General features: G+C 37.5%; 1 protein-coding gene across 2 annotated transcripts; it reads right to left on the reverse strand.

Annotated features, from left to right (window-relative positions):
* Positions 1 to 1365: 1365 nt before the first annotated feature.
* On the reverse strand, positions 1366 to 9885 carry LOC141393053 (uncharacterized). Of its 2 annotated transcripts, XM_073965998.1 has the most exons (3): positions 9727 to 9885; positions 2980 to 3111; positions 1366 to 2764 (listed from the first exon to the last, which is right to left on the reverse strand). In XM_073965998.1, exons 1-3 carry the CDS (start codon positions 9788 to 9790, stop codon positions 1410 to 1412), a joined length of 1551 nt encoding a protein of 516 aa, XP_073822099.1. In that variant the 5' UTR covers positions 9791 to 9885; the 3' UTR covers positions 1366 to 1409. The 2 variants fall into 2 exon arrangements, with proteins under 2 accessions (XP_073822099.1, XP_073822100.1); XM_073965999.1 differs by lacking the exon at positions 9727 to 9885 and having other exon boundaries at positions 2870 to 2992.
* Between the last annotated feature and the right edge of the window lie 14218 nt (positions 9886 to 24103).

Consider the following 24103-nt stretch of genomic DNA (forward strand, 5'->3'; position numbering starts at 1 on the left):
CTAATGAAGCCTTCCGCGATCGAATTCATCTACTAAAACCGCGGATATAGATACCTTGAAAATCGGAAAATCAGCAAAAATATATTTTGACAAATCCGCGTACTAAACCGCGATTTTCTTCAAAAAATTTTAAATAAATGGAATCCTTTACTCGCGATTATAATATTTGCGAAAACACGTGTCATAAAAAAACAGAGATACGCGAGTAATATGGGTATTTCGCCAAAAATTGAATGTGGAGGCACATCCGCGGTTTTTGAAGAATCTATTTGAAAAAGTGTATATTGACGTATTTTTGATGGACGCTGATGAAACCGGATGCGCAACAATATCGTATGCACATTGCGCAACTTTTACCAAATTTAAGGTTTTTTGCAGTGCATGATGCAACTGGCGGCACACAATGGTCGCTGAGTGAAACATCGAAATATGTACAAATATTGAAAGATATTGATTCGCTTTATCCAAAATCGGATGCGCATCAACCAACTTTAACTAATTCGCGAATTACAGGCTTTTTCATTTTCATATCATTTAAATGATAGTAATTTCAATATTACTCTTAATTTCCCATCCTTATAAGTTATCACAGTAAGCAGTTAAGCTTTCACGATGGTAAACCATATATTTTGATAAAATTTTAGCAGAATACTTTAATTTATGTATTAGATTTTAGCGAAATAGTTGGATAACTCTCAAATATTTGTTTCTAATTTTTCGAAACAAACCAAAAAATATATTTGTAACATATTGTCTGTTCCAGTACTGCAAGAATCTACTAATTTTTACTATTTTTGCCGATAACATAAAGGAAAAAATGTTATCGTAGTAAAAAATAGTAGCTTCTTGCAGGTTCTGGAACAAAGCAAATATTTTCCAACAATGAGCTGTTTCTCTTTTGTTGTTTTTATAATATGCAATTTATAAAGCCAATGTTTATAATTTTGGTTTCACAATTTTTTACGCGTTGTCTAGTTTCTGTACGTATTTTTAATTTAGTTTTTAGAGGTTTATACGGACTCTGAGTTAGTATCATTTGAATTTATTGCCAGATTTTTTTTAATTTTTTTGATATTCCGCGAAAATAAAAACACATTTTGGAAATTTTGGTGCATCTACGGATGGATATCAAATGCTGTTACTGATATATGCTTACATTTTCTCAATACAAAAAATTAGAAATTTTAAAATATTTTTTTGTTTATAAGAGGATAAAAACCGCTATAACTTTTGCGCGCATCGGCCAATTTCGTGAACGCGAGCAGATTTGAAACCAGATTTTTTTCCTTTAACTCTATACCAAAAATCGTAGATGTGCTCGCGAAAATTTTTTTTAATTTTTTTTCAAATGGAATTGCAAAGGAATTTTGTTATTTGCCATATAAATTGTATTTACCAACAAACAATTGTTACAATTTCGAAATAATTTGCAATGAATCGGCTTCTTCCATAGCACTATTATTACAACCATCTACGCTGCATAGATGACATTTAGAACCCGATTCCAGCATACATTTATAATACTCGTAGGTATTCGAAGCGCAGCCACGTACGGAGTGTCCCATTATCAAACTGAAATATTCATAGCAACCATCTTTGGCTCCCACGGTGGGTTGAAAATCATTTTTGGCACAAGGCATTGGTTTGGCGGCTAATGCTTCCGGGCAATTGTTGGTCTCGGTTCCACATTGGTAACAATGTAGGCGTTCAGGAGGAAATGAACCACGATTACAAAAGCTACCCTGACAACTCTGGCATTCTACAACATTACTTAGGGTACAGTTCAAAAGATCCCTTTCACATCCACGCTTGGTAGTGCCATTGGTGAATGTTGCAATAACACAATTCGCCCCGGGTTCTTGACACTCTTCAATTTCCAAAAAACCCGGACGTTGCCATGATGCACAGTCCGAATTATGTTCAGTGGAGCATTGGTAGCAGCGTATAAAGGGTGTAGCATTGCACTCGGTGCCCATATCACATTCGTATTGGCGATTTATATCTGAGCGTTGTGGTGGCCGAGCACAACCACGTTCCACATGCCAGTTGTCATATTCCACAGCAAAACAGGACGAGGCTTCGGGAGAGCCACAATAATTGGATCGCACCAAACCTGGAGCAAAACGACAATCATCATTGCCCGTTTCGGAATTGCAAACTAAGCACTGCTGGAAAGGCAAATTGCCGGAATTACATAGATCGGGTCCGGTGCATTCAGTCACACGATCCATATTTTGTCGAATTTCATCAGTCATATGTCTGTCGGAACAACCACGCACAACATGATCCACATTTCTATAAAGAAAGCAGGTATTGCCATTCTTCAAGGTTGTTGTCATTTCACACACTTCATATTGGGTTATGTTGGACTTCTCCGTCAGATCCATTTTACATCCAAGACCTTGATGGGAGTCACAATAGGCACATTTGAGTGTTCCTGTCGATGATTGGTCATTACAGCCGTTATAGTCGCAGTAAATTGCCCTATCCGAGATTGTGTGATTCCGATCTGATTTACATCCGCGATAAACTTCGGTGGGTGAACGTATATCCAAGTAGCAAGCATCTTCTTCGTGAAAGTTACGACATGGATGGGCCTTACCCAATGGTTTCTTTTCACAGTTTTCACCGCTACACTGATGACATTTCATTCGGCCGGGCGGAAAGACGCCTTTATTGCAGAGATTTACGTTGCATGTCTTGTGATAGGCGGCACCAATACTGGGCGTCGAACTCGAGCATCCGCGATAAGTAATGTCATCAACTGGAAAAATAAAAGATATGTATTAAAATGCTAACTTACATTTCTCCAAACATAACGTGTTGCGAAAAATTTCGCATAATTAGTTTGAAAATAATTTCCACATACCATGTCAAGGGATAATTTTCGTTTTAATAGTGCAAAGGTCAGTGACCAAAACAAGCATGGAATGACAATGCATTTGTATCTCAAAGTTAATTATGTGTATTATTACTCACCTATGGCCATAGCACACCAAAGCGATGATGAGCCACAGTCAACATATGGGATTTCCGTGTCATTTAAGGTAGTGGCACAGGCTTCCAGGGAAATTGAATCACATTTGTAGCAAACAATGGCATTGCAAAAAGCTGAAAAAGGGAAGGAAAGTAGTTAATGAGTCGGAATATAAACATGTGTAGGTATGATAGTGTTTACATAAACACAAAATCTATTTTTCCAGAAAGGACATGGGAAACGACATATCAGAGAGAACACTTCATAGCTTCCGTAATTCAATAATACTGAAACTCGTTATTATCACCACGTCTCACGTCACGTCTTTCTGCGTGCAAGGCGGCTTAGACCCATTGCACCAAGATGGCGCCCAATGTATACTTATACATACATACTAAGATGTCCCTATACATAACATTTCAATACTTAGTAATTCCAGTTTTCAATTCCATTAGATTCTTGGCCTCCTGTGCTGCGTATATCCTCAAGAGATTCTTGTTCTTTTGGTTCTTGGTTTTATAGCATTTCATATAAATTTCTCCATAATCTGTCTCCTTGTAGGAAATCTCTTTTGGTTGTTGTCATTTGGTAGTGAAATGCTCCGAGAAGTTTTTTTCTATTTTAACTAGCTTTGCCGGAATCCCATATTCAGACAAGGTCTATCTGCTTCGATTTTGAACAGCTGAAGGTATTGATTGGTTCAGTGACATTGTCGTCATTGCTACTGCTTCGACCAAGGACCGTGAACATATGTACACCTGGTGGTCGAATACCCGAAGTGAGACCAAATTTCGTAGCAGAGGCGTGATGAAGTCCGTCGTACCAACCCCAGCGGCCCCAGAGATAGGGAGCAACATTGGAAGTTAACAAGTTGGTCGGTGAGTATTAGCGGAACAAGTTGCTAAATCATCTGAGGAGTTTGGCGACGTTACGCTGACTAATCGACAATTTGTCGAGCACCCCCGGAATGGCAGGGCGAAGAGAAGAGGGAACCACCACAATTACCAATGGATGATGTTGCGAATGCCACCAAGAACGCTAAAACATTCAAAGCGTTGGGCCCCGATGGAATCTTCATGCTAATGCTGAAACAGCTGGATACGCAGGGAGTTATGTATCCCACAAAAGTTCTCATTCTGTCGCTAGCCATCCACATCGTTCCCGAAGTCTGAAAGGGCACGGTGCAAAGATGCCAGCAAAAGTGAATCGTACAGGCCTATTTCGCTTTTGCCGCCCGTAGACCCTTGAGGCCTTTAGTCCACCCCAGTGTCAGAATTAGCTATCCAATTGCCGATCATCAACATGGATTCCGCACGACAACAGCGCTGCACGCCATCTCCACACATATTAGTCGAGGACTCAACCAGAGCAAGCCGTGTGATAGAACAGTGATGGTGGAGCTTGACTTGTCAAAAGTCAAAAGCACTCCACGATGTTTGAGGACATTGAGCAGACTTAAAGACCTGGGTACATAAGCTACCTGGCCTGCTTGCTTCTGATAAAAGAATAAAAAAGAAAAGGGCAACCCAATTCGAAATTTGCTTGGCCTTATTGCTTCATTTCTGACATAACAAAAATAAATAAATTAAGAAGGCCGAGCAAATTTCGAACTAGGTTGGCCTTATCTTTTTTTATTATTTTATCAGGTCTTTATTTTATTTTATCTTGCCTTTCTTTCCTGCTTCATTTCTGACATAACATAAAATAAAAGAATAAAGAAGGCCGAGCCAATTTTGAACTAGGTTGCCCTTTTCTTCTTTATTCTTTTATTTTTGTTATGTCAGAAATTAAGCAGGAAAGCATGGCAACCAGGCGATGCAGCTTATGTACCCAGGCCTTAACCTTCGTCCAAGTTTGACACGTTGGATAAACAATAATATGTGTGGAGGTCAGTCGTACGTGAAATTCAGGAACAAAAAGTCGAAGATCCGCATGTTGAAACAGGCAGTTCCCCAAGGTGGGGTGATATCTCCGAAACTGTTTAACCTCTACCTTTCTCGTATTCCACACCCCCATTGAGATCGTAACGTATGCGGATGATTGCACGATCTTGGCGTCAGGTACCTTCCCTGATGTCATTTGTGAAAGGCTGAACTCTTATCTGACTGATCTTACCACCTTTTTCCATGCGAGGAATATGCAAATATCCGCCACTAAATCTACGGTCACTCTGTTCACCACATGAAGAGAGCACTGAGTTGAATGTCATTGTCGCTGATAGGAGATTTCCTACCACTACCTACCCTAAGATTCTAGGGTTCACATTCAACAGCATGTTAACGTCGACCGCGCACGCCACAGTTATCTGCGACAAGCTGAAATGTACGAACAATGTCCTCAAGTCCCTAGATGCCAGTACTGGGGAGCAGGTAAAAACCTTATTGACCACGTATAACGCAATAGGTCGGTCTGTTGTAAGCTATGCGGCGCCAGTTTGGTCCGCGAATATAAGTGCAAAGCGATGGAAATAGATTCAAAGCTGTCTGAATGCCGCCTTGAGAACGACAGCAAAGCGTCTCCTCATGTCTCCAGTGGACCATTTACATGAGGAGACAAAGATTCTTCCAGTACAGCAACACAATGGCATGCGTTCGTTGCAGTACTAATCACCATATGGTGGATAGGACCTCCCAGGCAGGTTAAGAGGGATCTTCATGATCTGGAAAGAGAAGTCCAATGTTGCAAGGGAGAACGCCTAGATTGGAGAACATCCCTCAACTAACGCAGCTGAGGAGCGTCAATTGCCACTACAAACCAGAGTAGTTTTGCACAACTACACTCGGGATGCTGCAGCTGTCTAAATTTCTATAGGGCAAGGATCGATGATAGCGTGCTAATCATCTGCCCAGCAGACGACACAGGCCCGCACGGCACACCTCACCTTTTCAACTGCCCTGCTAAACCTACTCAACTAACTCCAGTAGCTATGTATGTGCCACATTCCTAGAACTAGAGATAGACCCAGAGCCAGATTAAGCACTATGGGATCGGCAATATACCCCAGAATGGCTGCTCCGAGCTCTTTTGGTCCTTTCCGGGATAGAGGAGGTTTGCCAGATCCGCATCTACCACATGTCAACATCACTGAGATGCAATGGATGTAGGGAATGGGTGCGTTTCCAAGGCTACACTTCCTTATACAAGTGCAAAACAGACTAGTCAGTACAGAACAGACTGGTCTGTACAGAACAGACCTATCTCCTTATTGAGCCATACATGGAATGTATGGGGGTATCAGCAAAGTGTGGGACTACCGAGGTAGAGTTGCTTAATGTGTGCATTAGGGTTATGACTTTTTGACATTTTTTCTCAAAAATGATTCCCTGTAGCAAGGATGAATGAACTTTTGCTTAATAATCACTACGCTATCGTTTATTCCATTGAAATATAAAAAAAGTTCACGCACAAATCGATTTTAAAAAAAATAATTTTTTGGAAAAATGTATGAAATGAAAAAATTTTTTTTTTTTCAAAAATTATTTTTTGTTGCAGGAATGAATAAATATAAGCCTACTAATAACTATAATAATGTTTATTTCATTCAAATATTGAAAAAGGTCATGCACAAACCACTCTGAAAAAATTTTAAATGTTTTGTTTTTTGTTAAAAAATTATATCTTTAAATAAAAGCGTTTACGACATTTTTACGATTCTCAGAATTGAAGAAAATTAGTGAGAAATAAACGTTATGTCAGTTTAATTATCTCATGTGACTCTAAAGTTTATTTTCAATTGTATATTTCTGCTTACAGTGACTTCAAAACATTTTCCATAATTTTGATAAATTCAAATTTTAAAATCATTTTGTGCGTGAGGTTTTTTCACCGAATCACCTTATAATTATGATTTTATGTAATCTTATGGCAAAACTCATCACGCTATGATACAGGGATAAACAAACACATTGTTCCACAACATCCCATACGGGACAAGGGAGACTTCTCTCATATCATTGAGTGCACCCCGATTCATATTTAGCTCAATGATACGGGACCTACTGTTTATCGCCGAGTCCGAACGGCGTGTCATAAGACACCAATTGTGGAGAAGTTTTCAAGGCTGAAATACTCAGGAAATGTCGCCAACATTACTGAGGGGTATTTTGCCACCGTTGAAAAATGTTTGATGTTGCCTGGCCGGGGAATCGAACCGCCGACCTTCTGCGTGCAAGGCGGGCGTGCATACCATTGCACCACGATGGCACCCATGATACAGGGATATGAGGTTGTAAAAAAGTCATAACCCTAGTGTGCATACTGCCGATGAATAGTTATGATCTTTGACATTCCGTCCTAGGCAATGACCAGGGGTGTACTGTACTGGACAAGCAAATTGATAGCTCCACATTCTGCACGGTGAAAGAAGATGCTCCTACGAGGAGAGGATATTGCCACAGCTTGCCAGACATCATCAATCCGTCCTTGGTTCAGATCAACTTTCCTATCATCGTCTCCGTTAATCGGGTGGTCCGATTTCATAACGTCTGATCTGAGATAGAATTTTCCGGGAGATAGAATTTACCCAAAATACGACCAAATTTCCCGATAGAAGCGATGGAACTAGTACATGAGCGTGGTTAGCTTCGTCGTACGAACCCTGAAGATCCAAGAGTTGGAGAACTTATTCTTAAAGTCAATAGGCTAGTAAAAACAGTGGTTAGACCACCTGAGACAATGCGACATTGGTACAGGATTAAGTAAATTGTGAGCAACGGGAAAAGAATGAAGAAAGACTTTCAGCGACGTGACAGTGGCAGTTTCGAGGAGGTGCTTGTGTTATTTTAAACGGCAAGTTATAGAGCACCCCAAGAGTGAGTAGTGTGAACCAAAGCCTTGGGCTCACTCGAAATCTTAATGGTAATGCTTATGAAACTGGATGCACCCGTAGTTGAGTATTTGACAAGTGTCCAGTAGAGATGAATCGTATAGGCCGATTTCATCCATTATGTACACGGAGAAAAAAATGCAGCAAACAAAATATATGTTTGGATGCAAACATATATTTGTTATATATTTGTAAACATATGTTATGTTAGGGACTGCTGCAAACAAACTTCACTACTCGTCCCCATGATGAGAAGCATTTCCCACTTGCTCAACATCTGCATGGATTCCGGAAAATGCACAGTACCACAAAAGCATAATACGCCATATTCACACATATCGGTTGGGGATTGAACCAGAACATGTCGTGATCGAACAGTCATGACCCTTCGATACCGTCAACCATGCCAATCTGTTCGAGGACATAGAGAAGACTTTCCTCCAGCCGTGTTTGAAACCTTGGATACTCAACTATTTCTGTGCACTCCTGTCGTTTGTAGAATTCACAAATAAGAAGTCCAAAAGCCTTAAAATGAAAGTGGTAGTTCCCCAAGGCGGGGTGATATGTTCGAAACTGTTTAACCTCAACCTTTCTAAAATTCCACACCTTCCAGAAGGCATAGAGACTGTAATGCATGCGAATGTACATATTTTACGATCTTGGCATCGGATCGACGATGACATATGTGATAGGTTAAATATCTACATATCTGACATGTGCAGTCCTTCCATCAGAGGAATGTTAAAATGTCCGCGGCTAAATCTACTGCCACACTGTTCACCAACTGGACGGCTGTAATGAGGCTCCCCATGAACATATTGGTCAATGGTGTTCTGATGGACTCTCCCAAGATATTGGGTGTAAAGCATGTTTAAGACGTCCGCGCAAGCCACAGCTATTTACGATGAGATCGGAATGTCCTCATGTCGCTGACCGACAGAACTTGATAAAGAAACCTTGTTAAACCTTTTTAAACAATAGACCAGTATGTGGTAAGCTATTCGGTACTAGTGTGGAATGAAAATGTTAGCGCTATTCAGTAGAAGAATATTTAAACCTGCCAGAATGCCTCCCTAAGAACTGCAACCGGGTGTCCCTAATGACTGAGAGAAATAGGTCCAAAGGAACTAACGAGAACCTCTGTGCCAAAGCTGCCCAGCACAGTGAGGCCAGAAAAGTATTCACACCGATACTTTGGACAGGCAGTACAAATATACTGCTTGAATGCCATACTCGCAGACTACGCCCATCCATCGCAGCAAAAGATCGCCAGCAGCTAAGGCAGAAACGAGTGGTTTAGCCCAATTAGAATCAGGACGTTCCAGACGTCATGTTTCGTATTGGGATCTAAATGATAACACGATATCCAGCACATGTCCTACAAGTGGTTTGGGACCGCACGACATGCTGCATTTAACTGTCCTTTGTGAATGAACATATTTTTCTTTTGGTACAACAACAATATCACTCTTTCTATGACCTGAACATTCTATCTGTCAAATTACATTGGTCATTGGTTAAAATGTCCAAACTTAATTCTCCCTTCGGTAGATTTCGATATAATACCCTCCACCATAACGCATCGAAATATTCTAGAAGGTGAGAATTTTCACACTTTCATAATAAGCAAAAAGATAATGAGTACGTTTACATTTACGAAATCCATTGGATTTAAGTTGTGAATTTCATTGCGTATACGTCAAATAAAGTCCACTGGATTTCAGATGAGTTTAGGTTTGACGTATACGCTACGGATTGATAGTTGAAATACACTAAACAGATGTTTTTATACGTCAAACAAATCGAGATAAAGCGATTCGCCATGAGTGTAAACGGTAGTATAAACTTACTGTAATATTTGCAAACAAAAACATTTACTAATTTATTTCAATTACATAGTCAATTTGAAATTATCTTTACCAACATTTTATTAAAATTATCACCAAGAATGCTATCAATGGCAGATTAAGTTTTCGATTTGTTTCCATTCCGTCACTTTAGTTGCAATTTTACGGGTTATCTGTGCTCGTCGATAGCTCATTCGCGCTTCGTGTATGATCACTTTGATTGGAAAGAATGGACTAAAATTTGCGATTCAAGGGGTAACATTTGAAAGGTATAATTAAAAATGGTTTGCAAATTCTTTGAGATTATCTAGTTGATCGTAACAGTAAAACCTCGCAATAGTGAAAATGAATGTTAAGAACTTTATTATATCAACACAAATTATAAAATGTCTACGTTAAATTCAACCGCAAATGAGTTTACTTCCCCCACTATCCACCATTTAATACAAGCATTGATTTTGCTTCATCATTGAAAATAATAAAAACATTTTAGAAATGTTATGTCATGGCTTGTGGGACCTAAAAACTGACTTGCCTGTAGGGATCTCTAAGCGACTGTTTATATTAACGGAGTGCATTTTCACACCTCCGTATGGACTACATCGAAAATCCTACCAATTCTATCTTTTTTTATGGGTTAATATGGTGATCAATTTTAATCCACACTGTTACAAAAATGTTGTCATATTTTTCAAAAAAATATTATTTATCTTCGACGTTTAAACATTTGCAGTCATTCAAGTGTAGTTGGTAGCAGCGAAATAAATCGTTTAGCTTATCGTTAGTTATTGTCATAATCAGTAATAGCTACTCGAACTGATTCTAAGTGCTATGAATTGATTGTAGTATTATTTTAATGTTCTCTCACACTGACATACACTTAAATAGCGCTCCTATTTAACTGATAATATGTAGTTTAGAAATCGTTTAATATATTACTACACTTTTTGTATTTGGGTGTTCTCAAGGAACATAGTAATTAGCAGCATCAAGTTTAGACATCCCTACAAAAACTAATACATATGTATGTACACGGGGGTTGCTGTGGATTGGATTTTGATATAGGTATATAGGGTCCAAAGTATCCAATATCGGCCAAATATGCATATTGGAGCTATATAAATTCGTTTATTTAGCCACAACAATGAACTGCTAAAGTTTTTTCATCGATCGAAACATAATTGCGACCTTTAGGTATCTAACTTTCTTGAAAATGCACCGTTACTATATAATGGCTTTTTATAGTACCTTTAGGAAGTCGTAACTACCTACAAAACTCCCTACTAACCCATTAAACACACAACCCTAGGATTTGTAGTCGGACACACACGCTCTGTGCCACGGTAGTCATAACTTAGTTTGGAGTAATATAAGCAGTTATTTTTGTTGACATTACTTTGTAATGGGTTACATAATGACTAACAGATCCAAATTTTTGCTGAGTATGGAAACAAAGATCGCTCGGTTGCCATATATAAGATTTTTTGATCAAATGAAAAAATACGGGTAAGAGTTCAAATAAAATTTTTTGGGTCGCCCTAGTCTCCAAGTACTGGATCTCCGTACTGACTGCGCGATTGCATCAGTGTGAATGCTTTCCAAACCTGCCTTAAGGGCTCGTTGGTTGACGCTAATATTTCTTTGTCAGCATCCCAAGTGTTGCCGGCCAGCGACTTGAGAACCTCGTTCCTACTTCTGATCTTATCACAAATAGCTGTGGCGGACTACTTAAATATGCTATCACACGTTACCTAATATTTTTGTTGTAGTTAGTTGTCGATCACTCTCGACCAATATGTTCAGTGGGAGCCTCACTTCAGACCTCCAAGTAAATCCACTGCCACAATGCAGTTGATTTAGCGACGGATATTTTCATATTCCTCAGATGAAATAACTGCACCAGGTCAGCTTCTTAACCTATCGAATATGTCATCGATGATAGGACACAACGTCAAGATCGTCCCAATGCCATCTGGAGGGTGTGCAATTCCAGATAGATAGAGGTTAAGCTGTTCCGAAGATATCACCCCGCCTTTGGAAACTCCCTGTTTCACTCTACGGGGTTTGGACTTCTTGTTTCTGAATTCCACACATAAATTTGATTATCCTACGTTTCAAACACGGTTTTTTTGACGCAGGACCCAGGAAACACCTCCCCGGGACCGCTCTCGCATTACTTTGGGGTGGCGTTCATTAACTCATATTTTCTGTTCTCACTTATTTTGTTCATAATGTATTAGCATTGTGATTAGGTGTTCGATGTTGTACTTGATCGGCTGTTTTTTCTGCCATTACTTCATGTATAAATGCAGCATATTTTCTCCATTTTTCATTCGTTTCTATCATTTGATTTATTACTTCTTTGATATTGCTTGTTTCTTCTACATCAATGCAGTGTGAAATTCGATTTGTTTCCCAGTGATTGCACTATAGAATTGTATCGTCGGTGTCATGCTTAAGTGTTCCATACGCCATTTTTGACTTTTTGAGATACAGATGGTTTCTAGGGTTTTCCGGTATGCTCTTTCTGAATTTCTAGTCGGCTTTCTCCTATCTGCTCTAGTTTCCGAGATATCCACGCCTCGATGGGAAAGCATAAACTTTTTTTCAGTTATGGAACTAATATTTTAAAAACTTACAAGTTTAAAAATACATTTCAAAAATCAAAATGTTAATTTTCGATTTAGAAGTATTTAATTTATTGAGGCAAAGATGAACAAATTTTTTGACACTTTGTTCCATGTGATTTACAATATTTCACATTTGTGTCATAAGTGCGGATATGGAACAAATCGACAAAATTTATTTTTTTTTAAAAAAATCTCTATAACTTTTATATTCCAAAACATGTTCCTCTAAATTTTTGCAAATATGTTCTATACACTATTATTAATATTTCAAGTCAAAAATATAAATATTTGCTTTAGCCAGCTTCACACAGTTGTGACGCAAAACAATAAGATGCGATTATCGACGGTATGTTCGACGTTGTCTTCATTTTCACAAAAAAGTTCACATGTTGGGGTATATTTTGTTTGGAATCTATGAAGATAGGTACCAAAATTTCCATGACCGCTGAAAATTTGCGCCAGGTAAAAGTTTAGCTCTCCATGACTTCTTCTCATCCATGTTTGTATACAGGGAATAAGCTTGTAAGTGACAAACTCTTTGATCTTAGCCATCTGGATATTCTTGACAGGCAGTCATTTGCAATGATTTTTATTAGGGGTGCAGTAGGTTGAGCGCCACGTTGTCTGTGTATCCGACTAGATTTGTTCCCTCGGGTAGATTTAAATTTAGAAGGCCGTCGTACATCACGTTCCATAGAAAAGGTCCTAATATAGACCCATGTGGAACGCCAGATGTTATCCCATATTTTTCTGTTCCCAGATCAGTATCAAACATTACTGTTATATCTTGTACATAGCTATCAATCATTCTGATTAAATAGCTAGGAATACATCGCACAAAGGGAAAAATTACCGATCTAGCGTGCAGAAAATCAGAAAATTAATTTGAAAGAAAGTATGAAACTTAAATACAGTATTAAACTAGAGGCTTGACTGTACTTAACTGCATATGCTATAATTAGAAATAAGTAGTTCGAACGGAATAACGGTACATTTAATATCGATATTTTTTACAGTGCTCACGATGATGTTTTTTTATTTGTAAAATTGTGATAGACGTGTGCAGTCTGTGAACATATTATTGTAGAATTTTTTGTATTTTTGGTTTAAAGTGAAGGTATTTAATTAAACTAAACAGTTTTATAAGAAAAAAATTAACTTAAAGTAGATATTACGGGCTAATTATATGTAACGTACATTATATTCCATTTCTGGAATTAAATGAGGGGAAAGTATGAATTCGGATCAGGTCGGATCGAGATATTTTCTTTATTTTTTGTACATATTGTCTAGAATAACTGCCCAAAATATCTCTTGCGCCTTTTTGCGTTTTTTGACTTTTTGCCAGTTTTAAGGAAATATCCCAACAGATAAGGTAATAAAAATTGAAAATTTCTGTCCCACGGTTTGTCTGAAATGGGTGGACGTAGCAAACCGGAAGTCGTGACACGTCCCCAAACAAACTGTTAAAGTCAAATTTTTATTACTAAAAAGTGCAGGATTAAGACATTTGAACTCTTGTACTGATTGTACATTTATTTAGACAGTATTTGTAATTAAATAATGCAATTACAACAAAATCGGCAGAAAAAAATAAACATTCTAAATGGATTGCCACCAATAGGAACAAAACACAAATGGAGCGTCGCTACGAAAATTGGTTAAGCAAGCATGTGGATTTCAACGTACCAACCAACCAACCAAGTGAGACGATTTCAAATTGTGGAAATAAGATTCGAGGACGCCCCTCTAAATCGTTTAGTGATGTGTCTTCACGGACGAAGGTTCAAAAGGTATCCACACTCGTTCAAACTACAACGAGCGAAGAATTATTAATCGCTGCACGTGTGAGCTCATACAAATCTGGTAAAAGGGATGCGGCAACAATTCTAGAAGCCATAGGGAAATCCCCAAAAAGTGCTTCCAAGTTAAAACAAAAGATTACTCGCTCTCTAGTTTGTCCAACTTCATATACGCCAGAAGAAGCACTTGCACTCTTTGTTGATGGCGGATACACTAAAAATTCTTACATGCTCATGCAATCTGGTGCAAAATGTAGAAATGCAAACATTTATCCTCCATAAAGTGTGTTACGAGAACCCAAAAAAAATGTTATCCGAAGGAATCGGATATAACGTTAACAGGTGTATCGGCTGGAGTAAGTTTGCAAGCTTTGGCTGATCATACAACATTAAGAATCGTCGAAGAGCAAAGAGATGCGATTTCACAGGCAATGGAAAAAACAGCACTCAGAAAATTTACATGGGGTTGCGATGGCAGTTCGCGTCACTCTACTTACAAACAACAATTTCCTGGCAATAAAAGGAGACCACATCTTTAATCCAAACCGAAGTGAATTTTATAAAGGAACAAATCAGAAATATTGCCCTCCTAAAAATTGACGATCCAAACATAGAGGTTGGCCACCTCTTCCATTTAACAATGATCGACGGTAAGGCATTTAGCGCTATATCGGAATCATCTGCACAATTTTGGAGAAAGGAAGACACGCATCATAAACGCATTAAAGGAAGAAATGCACATTATTGTTGACACGCCTAAGTCAGTATCGGGAACAACAAATGATGACAATACCGCTAGACGCTTTTTCGGTCAACCTAGCTTAACATCATCTATAACTGGTGTTGATGAAAAATTAATTACAAATTTGAGTACCATCCTTTCAACCATGACCTGTGGATACGCAATAAATTCTGATTTATTTAAACAATTTACGGAGGAAACGTTCATTCATTTCGTTAAATTATATCCTTGGTTCTACATGCCTTTAAGCATACACAAAATATTAGTGTATGGTGCTGATATAATTAAATGTGCAGTTTTGCCCATAGGAATGTTGTCTGAGGAGGCCATGGAATCCAGAAATAAGGACTTTCGGAACTACAGGGAGCTGTACACCAGAAAAATGAGTCGTGAAGAAACAACGAGAGATCTTTTCAACAGGTTGCTATTTTCTTCTGATCCGAAAATATCGAGTTTGTCTCGCAGAACTTTTATGAACCATCGATATAGGGAGCCCCTATCTAAGGAAGTCCTTAAATTTCTGCAGGATCCAATGCTACCAACTAATTCAGCTCAAAACTTGGATTTTGAAAGTGATTAGTTTTTAAGAAATAATGTATACAATGTATTAAAGTATAAATAGTTCAATTTTTAAAATTGATAATCTGTAAAAAAATTCGTAGAAATAAATGTAATAATTTTTCCTTAAAAATTATAATTTACCTTAAAAATAAATAAAAATATACCAATAATAATACAAATGATGTAAAACTGTCAATATTGAGTCAATCTTATCTAAAATATGGATAAACATACATTAAAACAGGGACTTTTATTTTCTGCACGCTAGATCTGTACTTTTTCCCACTGTGCATCGGTCTCTTAATGTCTGCCTTATAACATTCCAATTGGCTGAGCTAAACGCAATTTTTATATCAAGGGTTATAATTGCACAAAAACGTTTTTGATGCATCGATAACCTTGCTGTCTCCACTACATTTTTTATGGCATCTACCGTTGACTCTTAATATCTTAAAATCTCTTAATAAAACCAAACTGCAATTTTGAGAATCCTCCGTTTTTGTTTGGTTTCTCCTCCAATCTATTTAGTAGTAGCTTTTCTAATAATTTTCCGAAAGAGTCCAGCATGCAGAGAGGTCTGTACGAGGATGGGTTCTCTAACGGTTTATCATTCTTTCGTAGAAGTACGAGTTTTTGTTGTTTCTAGATTTTGGGGAACGTTCCTTGCATGAGGCACTGGTTAAAAGTGTGTTCGAATAGTTTCAAACACGGCTGGAGGGTAGTCTTCTCTATATCCTCGAACAGCTTGGCATGGTTGACGGTATCAAAGGCTTACGACAGGTCAAGAGCTACCATTACTGTTAGGTCGCATGGCTTGTTCTGGTACAGTCCTCCACTGCTATGTGCGGATATGGCGTGTAATGCTATTATAGTACTATGCATCCATGTTGATGTTGGGCAACTGGAATACAGTTTCTCATCGTCGGAGGTATAGTGCCTCTAGAATCTTTGGTATTGGCGACAAGAGGGAAATCGGTTTGTACGATTCACCTCTACTGGCATCCTTGTCTGGTTTCAGTAGCGAAACCACGCTGCCAACATTCCAGGCTTCTGGTACAATGTGGGTGGCTAACTCACGGTTCTTCCAGTTGCTTAAGCATTACCATTAATGTTCCATCTATTGTCGAGTGTGCTTTCCTAAAGCCAAATCTATAATAGTTTTGGTTCGTATTTGCAAAGCTTATTCTGTAATTATGAACCACTCTGGAGTTAATCGTTCTTGTCTTTAGGATGAATGATGGCCCTGTAAGTCTGGTTTCAAGTTCTCTAACTAACTCGGCTTATTCTCTGGTGACTACAAACGCTGCTTAAAAGACGCTGATCATTTTGTTAAGCTTATATGTGCCAGTACCTTTCTCCATCTTAGATCCGTCACCAGCCCAAGTATCTCTGCTTTGAAAAATTACAATTAGAAAACCAAAGTTGAAGACCTGTTCATATAATCATCACGGTGTTCACCGTCATCTTAAAAAAATTGTCTATCAGTTATGACGCTTTCGATTCCCTAAGCTTATAAACAATTTCAAATGCTTGGGACTGAAGCAGGGGATCCAGGATCACGCTCCGAGCAGATTTGGAAGTGCTTGGATCAATACACAATTATATACAGCCAGCATAAATAAAAAGCAATCCATTTTATTAAAATTGACATTTTAGTTGTATTTAAAATTCGACTGACTTTCCTTCTCCTCTAAGGTACTGAAAATTAATTTTCTATATTAAGCCGTCGATATACCCTCTGTAGCCATTAGGCAATAGATGCTGTTTTGGAATCGACAAGCAGTTAAAACTCAAAAAAAAAAAAAAAACAAAAAAAAAACATCTTCTAAGACATATATAACTAATTCATGTTGATGGGTGTCGTTAAATGTGTCAAAATGCTCTAACTTAAATGTCGTTTGAATACAAACATGCGGATAGTTCCTTTCTGCTTTATTTTTGTCGCCAACTTCCTGAAAATTTCCACTTACAGACGATTGCCAGTAATCTCGTCTAGTACTAGTTACCGAATTACGCTTCAGGTCATTGAACAGTTCTTCAATCAGTATCGGTGTGTCTTTTTTCCCATTAGAAATTAATAAATATTTAAAGTCGAAAAAATGATGACCATAACCGGCAATTAAAACAAAAACTTACCACCTAAATGTGGAGCTTCTTGCTTCCCTGCAAACCATTTCTATCGCCTAAGAATAATACGCGATTTTCCTGGGCGAATAATTTTTCGCTGGCGATATCGCCTAAAAATCTTCTGCGTAACACCAACCTAAAGTAAGTGTTTATGGAATGCGAATGGCGACCAAGATTCGCTGACGAATCATTTGGAAGATCTTAAGAAGAAGAAAATATAAACAAAAAATTAAAGAAAATGTATTTTTCATTTTTCTTTGTTTTTTGTTTCTTTCATTTTTTGTCTTTGATTTTTATACTTTTTGTTTTATTTTCTAATTTGTTATAATTTTTTATCATTCTTTATGACATAGTGGTTTATACTGCTTCTCGGACCTTTCTTAATTCCACTTGGCAAAACCCAGACATGTACTATGTTTGTCAATACTCATAATATAATACGTGTCATTTATACCAAAGTTATGCAGAATGTGTATATGAGAATTATAAGCAACCAAATCAAAAATTTTAGTAACAATCGCGTGATCGGCGTTCGGAAGAATAATATATTATTCGCCTGCTCTAACAATAGCGGAACATAACAAAATTTCGCGGAAAGATCGCCGAGAAGCATAACAGGTAATTTGTCGTAGCGATTGATTATAAACAATAATTTTTGAGAATCGTCTACGAATGGCAAATTACTCGCATGGGTGAATTTTATATAAAAATTCTCTAAAAGATCGCTGGAAAGAAGCGTTGAAGAAAAATCTGGTCGAAAAATCGTCCAACAATCTTCCAATGGTTTGGAGGGTTCTATGATAAAAATATCATATAATATGTACATATGTATGTGTGACATATCACAGGACCATACAAGCATGAGTCGGAATCAAGAGAGGAAAGAATTTGATGTCACGAAAAAACGTTAGATACCAACCGAAGTAAATGTGTACATACATATACATATGTACGTCTATAGCTGATGTATTCACATAAAATAAAAGAAAAACACTTTTGAGGTTATAAAAAGTGTATCATCACCTATAAACCACATTATTCAAAGGATAATTAAAGAGAAAATGAACTATTATATTGACTGGTTTATGAATAATGAACATGTTTATGTCAATGTACTGTTAAATTGTTTTACTATTGTTTTATTGTTGCTTTAAAAATTGTATATCTGTAAATATTTGTTTTCAGAAGTAATAAACTCACTATCCGTTTATTTGCGATGATAACGCCTTGTCAATTCTTCAATGAAATCACCACACCGGGACCTCTTTCACAGTATTTCGGAGAGGTGTACGTTATTTAACATTATCTGCTCACATTTACTTTAATACTTCTCCGTTCATTGTCCCTAAACATAATGATAAGGGGTTGGGTGTTTTTGTAAGTAAAGAAGTTTCTCAACCATCGCTTCTTCGATGCACCCAGCGTATATTATAAATTTTAATAACACATGCTCGTATTACATGACTATAACTTCAGGCATTAGACAATCTTAAAATGGCTCTTTATTTCAAATCAGCTTCAAACCGTTGGTACATACATCTGACGGTCGTCAAGCTCAATTCTGCTTTTATGAAAATGAGAAATGAAAACGTTTTATACAGGAAAAAATGTCTAATAAAAAATAGAACAAGTATCTAGCCCCGGATTCCTTCCCCATGCGGCTTTCGGGAAACAGGTGTTATCCACAGCAACAAATTTCAAAACGATCCAAGACGATGTGGGAGATACATGTAAGAGTATACCGATTTAGTCCATATTCAAATCTGATCTATGCCTGGATGCGAAGTTGTGACCACAGACGGACGGACATGCCTAACTTAACTCCAAATTGTCTGAAATGGTTTTCGTTTAAATATACTTGGGGTATAAACCCATTATTTCGATAATGCACAACGTATCAAAATGTCGTATCAAATCTTTAGCATAATTAAAAAAAATATATATTTAAAAAATTTATGTAAAATTTGTTTAAAAATTAAAAAACTACATCTATAACTAATTTTTTGAGTTACCGACAAAAATCGGTAACATTAAAACACAAAATTATGAATGAAAAGTTTAATAAAAGTTGACAACACTGTTACTATTGGTAGAACTTTACGACTACTTTTTATTCGTTGCTAACTTACCGAAAAATATCGTTAATTACCGAATTTATAAGCATTTTAATTTTACCGATTTTTGTCGGTAACTCAAAAAATGAGTTAGAGAATCGCACTACAGGTTTTCATAAAAATAATAGGTGTGTTCGTTTACTCAAAACTTGTACAAATTGTTACTGAATGTTGTTCGTTTACTCTTCAGTGCAATGCAAAAGACCTTAGGTCAACGGTGGCGCCCACAGGCTTCCAAGAGGTTTACGCTCGTTCTTAGACGTTGTTGAGTGTCAGGCTAACTAAGCTCTTCCTTATGCACACAAGCAAAGAAGAAATCCTGCCAAATTTGTCATCAAAAACATGGATGAAATAACCAAAAGAAATATTAATCTCTCAGGAGGTTACAGGCATATGCCAAATCGCCCCGCAATTGCAGCAAGCTCCACGTGTCTGGGAGGGAGCACTTCATGTTTAGACAGTGTTTCAGAAACCTCTGAGGACCTATTCTTCTCAAGGAGTTAAGCAGAAAAGAAGAAGAAAATTGGAATTTCACTAAAATTTAGTACCTTAGGAAAAATAAAATACCTCACAATATGTAAAAGCTACGGTAATTTATTAAAACGATTCCTTAAGACAACAATCCTAACTACTTATGGCTATATCACACCATATGCTTTTTCACTTTGGATATACTGTATTTTGTCACTTTGGGTATACTAATATACAGACCAAGGCAAATTTATATAAGGTATATGCATGAATTACAACAACTAACAAATTTACAAAAACAACATTGTTGTTATTGAAAATTAATTGTCAAAGAAAATATTGAATAATAGGGTCGTTCCAAAAATTTTCTTAGGAAAAACATAAATACATTTTGAAAATCCTCTAAAATAGAACAAATTTGAATCAAAATGTAAATAGAAAGCATTCAGAAATATGCGAAAATTCACGTATTTTTCAAGATGTGACAATTTTTCGTCTTTAGGAGCACGCCATGCCCACATCTTCCAATATTTTGTCCAAATTTCCTTTTTTTATGATATGTTTACTGTTGAATCCCATATAGAAACTAACAATCGGTGACGATAAAACTTTGGGGTTATGGTCGGGAAAATCGATTTCTGAACCATTGTGCGCCGTAGGCTTTATGAAATGTTGTAATGGCTCAAACATTTTTACACATTGACTTCCCAGCAAAATTTGAAGGAAGGGGTTCTATGCGATGACGTGATTTCATGGCATATTTTGCATTGGTTCAAAGCAAGTCGTGAAAGATCCGATCTTTTCATCAGCATTTGAATCATTTGTACAGATCACTATAAAGAAACAAGTCGATTTGTACATCCCTACATGTAGCGACATCAAAACAAAAGAGTATACATTTCCAAAATTTTTGTTATAAAATTACAAATTAAATGTAGGTTCACGAACTAGAAATTCTTAAAGGAGTGCTGTTGGAGTCCATGTCGAAATCTGAACTGGTGATGAGAAGATAATAGAAAAGCTTTTGTAAGATGAAACAAAATCAGTGGCTGAGAGTGGACGAAGTAAACTCTGTTGCGGTGCAGCGGCGGTGATAAAATTGAAATTTTGGGTGTAAACTTTATGCTGATAAATTAGTTCTAGTTATTCCATGAATTAGTTTGAATTAATAAAGAGTTTGGTTTGTCATGAAAATCATATTTCAATACAGAATTTTCCATTCTCCAAACAAGACATGAAAATGTCATGCCAAAGGGTTGGTGAAAATGACATGTCAAAGCATTGGTCAAAATGATAATCTTAGGATCCGTCAATGAATGTCATCTTAAGATCCGAAAATGAATGTCATCTTATGGTGGTCACGCTCATATAAAATTCATGAGTGAAAATGCTAAAAAGATGACATGCCAGATCACCCATGGGATTCGGTTATACAAAGATTTCAGATTGACTGCAATATTTTTGGGGGCGTATGGTTTGGGTTTCCAGGATTGTTTGGATTTCTAGGATTCGAGTTTAGGGAATTATTGCTGGGATGTAACAGTGTGTAAACGATCACAATGTGAACATTGTGATTTTTATTCTTTTTCCGAAAAATATGTTTTTCGGATCGTCGGGAGGTGGACATTTGAAAATGCCGACTTTTTATACCCTCCACCATAATATGGAGGGTATAATTAAATTTGTCATTCTGTTTATAACACATCGAAATATTCATCGGAGACCCTATAAAGTATACATATTATTGATCAGGGTAAAATTCTAAGTCGACATAACCGTCTGCCCGTCTGTTGAAATCAAAATACAGCTCGCAATTTTTAAAATAAAAAAAAAAACATTGTTCCACAACATCCCATACGGGACAAGGGAGACTTCTCTCATATCAATGAGTGCACGCCGATTCATATTTAGCTCAATGATATGGGACCTACTGTTTATCGCCGAGTCCGAACGGCGTGTGTTAAGACACCACTTATGGAGAAGTTTTTCAAGTCTTAAATACTCAGGAAATGTCGCCAACATTACTGAGGGGTATTTTGCCACCGTTGAAAAATGTTTGATGTTGCCCCCGACCTTTTGCGTGCAAGGCGGGCGTGCATACCATTGCACCACGGTGGCTTTGTAATTTGGTATAGAAGTTTCTATTACTCATAGGATGCTTGGTATTGGAAATGAGCTATATCGGTCCACGTTTTGATATAGCCCCCATAGGTTTTAGCTTCATTATCACACCGAAATGACTTAAAATTGGTACTATGTCTTCGTTGGTATAGGTCCACGCCTTCATATAGCCCCCATAGAACGGTACCTCCCGATTTTCGGTATTTTGAAGGTTGTGGCCTCAATATTCCTCCGAAATGGCTTAGGTTTGGTATTTAGTCTTCGCTGGAGGTATAAAACTTTCCCCCAGAATTTTGTCGGTATAGGTCCACGCCTTCATATAGCCCCCATAGAACGGTACCTCCCGAATTTCGGTATTTTGAAGGTTTTGGCCTCAATATTAACCCGAAATGGCTAACATTTGGTATTTAGTCTTCGCTGGGAGTATAAAACTTTCCCCGCAGAATTTTGTCGGTATAGCTCCACGCCTTGAACGGTACCTCCCGATTTTCGGTATTTTGAAGGTTGTTGCCTCAATATTCCACCGAATTGGCTGAATTTTGGTGTTTAGTCTTCATTTGGGGTATAAAACTTTCCATATGAAATTTGTCGGTATAAGTCCACGCCTTAATGTAGCCCCCATAGAACGGTACTTCCCGATTTTCGTAATTCTAAAGGTTGTGACGTCAATATCCCACCGAAATGACTGAATTTTGTTATTTGCTCTTCCAGGGGGTTATAAAGTTTTCCTGAAAAGAATTATTAGTATAGGTTCACGTCTTCCTTTATCCCCTACAGAAGCCTACCTCCTGTTTTTTGAAATTTTTTAAGTTTTAGCCACAGTATCTTACCGAGATATCGGAAATTTGGTAATTAGTCTTCTTTGAGTTTAAAAAACTTTCCGCAGAAATTTGGTATACATTGACGAAATTTGATCAAATTTGGTAATTAGTCTTCTTCAGTAACGAAAAGTAACTAATTGTTCCATTTTACTTGAATACAACTCGTGGTGGAGGGTATAACAAAAGACACATGCATCAACTACATAGCATAGGCCATCCTAATACATATGGTTTTGGTTCACTTAGTTGCAACTTCACCAATCACTCCAACGGAAATAATTTTCATTCACCTCATTTTACAATTAGAGTCTTAATTATTTCACTTTTCGCCATTGGAATCAACTTGCTACTGCCGGGGGCTTGCTATCAACCAAGCTAACCCTGGGCGAGTGTAGCGTTGGCAAATTTTGGAACGGACTACCGATTGTGGCGGTATTGTTAATACAATGCACACAAACAATTCAGTTTTATGTCCAACAAAGAGACTTCGGCTTTCTGTCCCCCATAAAGATTTCCGGCAAACACAGAGACTTCGGCTTTTTGTAACACACGGAAGATTCGGCTTTCCGTCCCACACAGATACTTCATTTGTCTGCCTCTCACAGGAACTTAGGTCCCTGTGCATAGAGAAACGTAGTAGTTCGTACAAGATTGTAGCAGAAATTACAGTGGTATACCGTACCCCATCGTCATCAACTGAGCTCACGAACCGCACCAGATAGTCAACAGATGTATCTACAACTGGATATATTGCAGCGGAAGAGAAAACCACGTATTATTTAGGCGGTTTCAGAGGCAGATGTGAATGGAAGTAGCGCTGGGCTAACGATACATATGTTCGCACCTCTAGAACACATGACTGTGTGATATGAAAATATTTTCCCTTGTCCCTTCTTGAATGGATACTGTCCCCCATAAAACGGGTTATCTCGTCTTAAAGTTTTCTGAAGGTTTGAACTGCATGAGTCAGAAGACTTCAAGTATCGTGACTTTGGTGTAATTTTATAATCTGATTCCGAAAATTGTGTATAACTCATTATGGTGCATACTGTATGCTTGTAAAGG

Source organism: Musca autumnalis, unplaced genomic scaffold, assembly GCF_047663935.1.
Source record: "Musca autumnalis isolate F117 unplaced genomic scaffold, ASM4766393v1 scaffold_2, whole genome shotgun sequence".
Lineage (NCBI taxonomy): Eukaryota > Metazoa > Arthropoda > Insecta > Diptera > Muscidae > Musca > Musca autumnalis.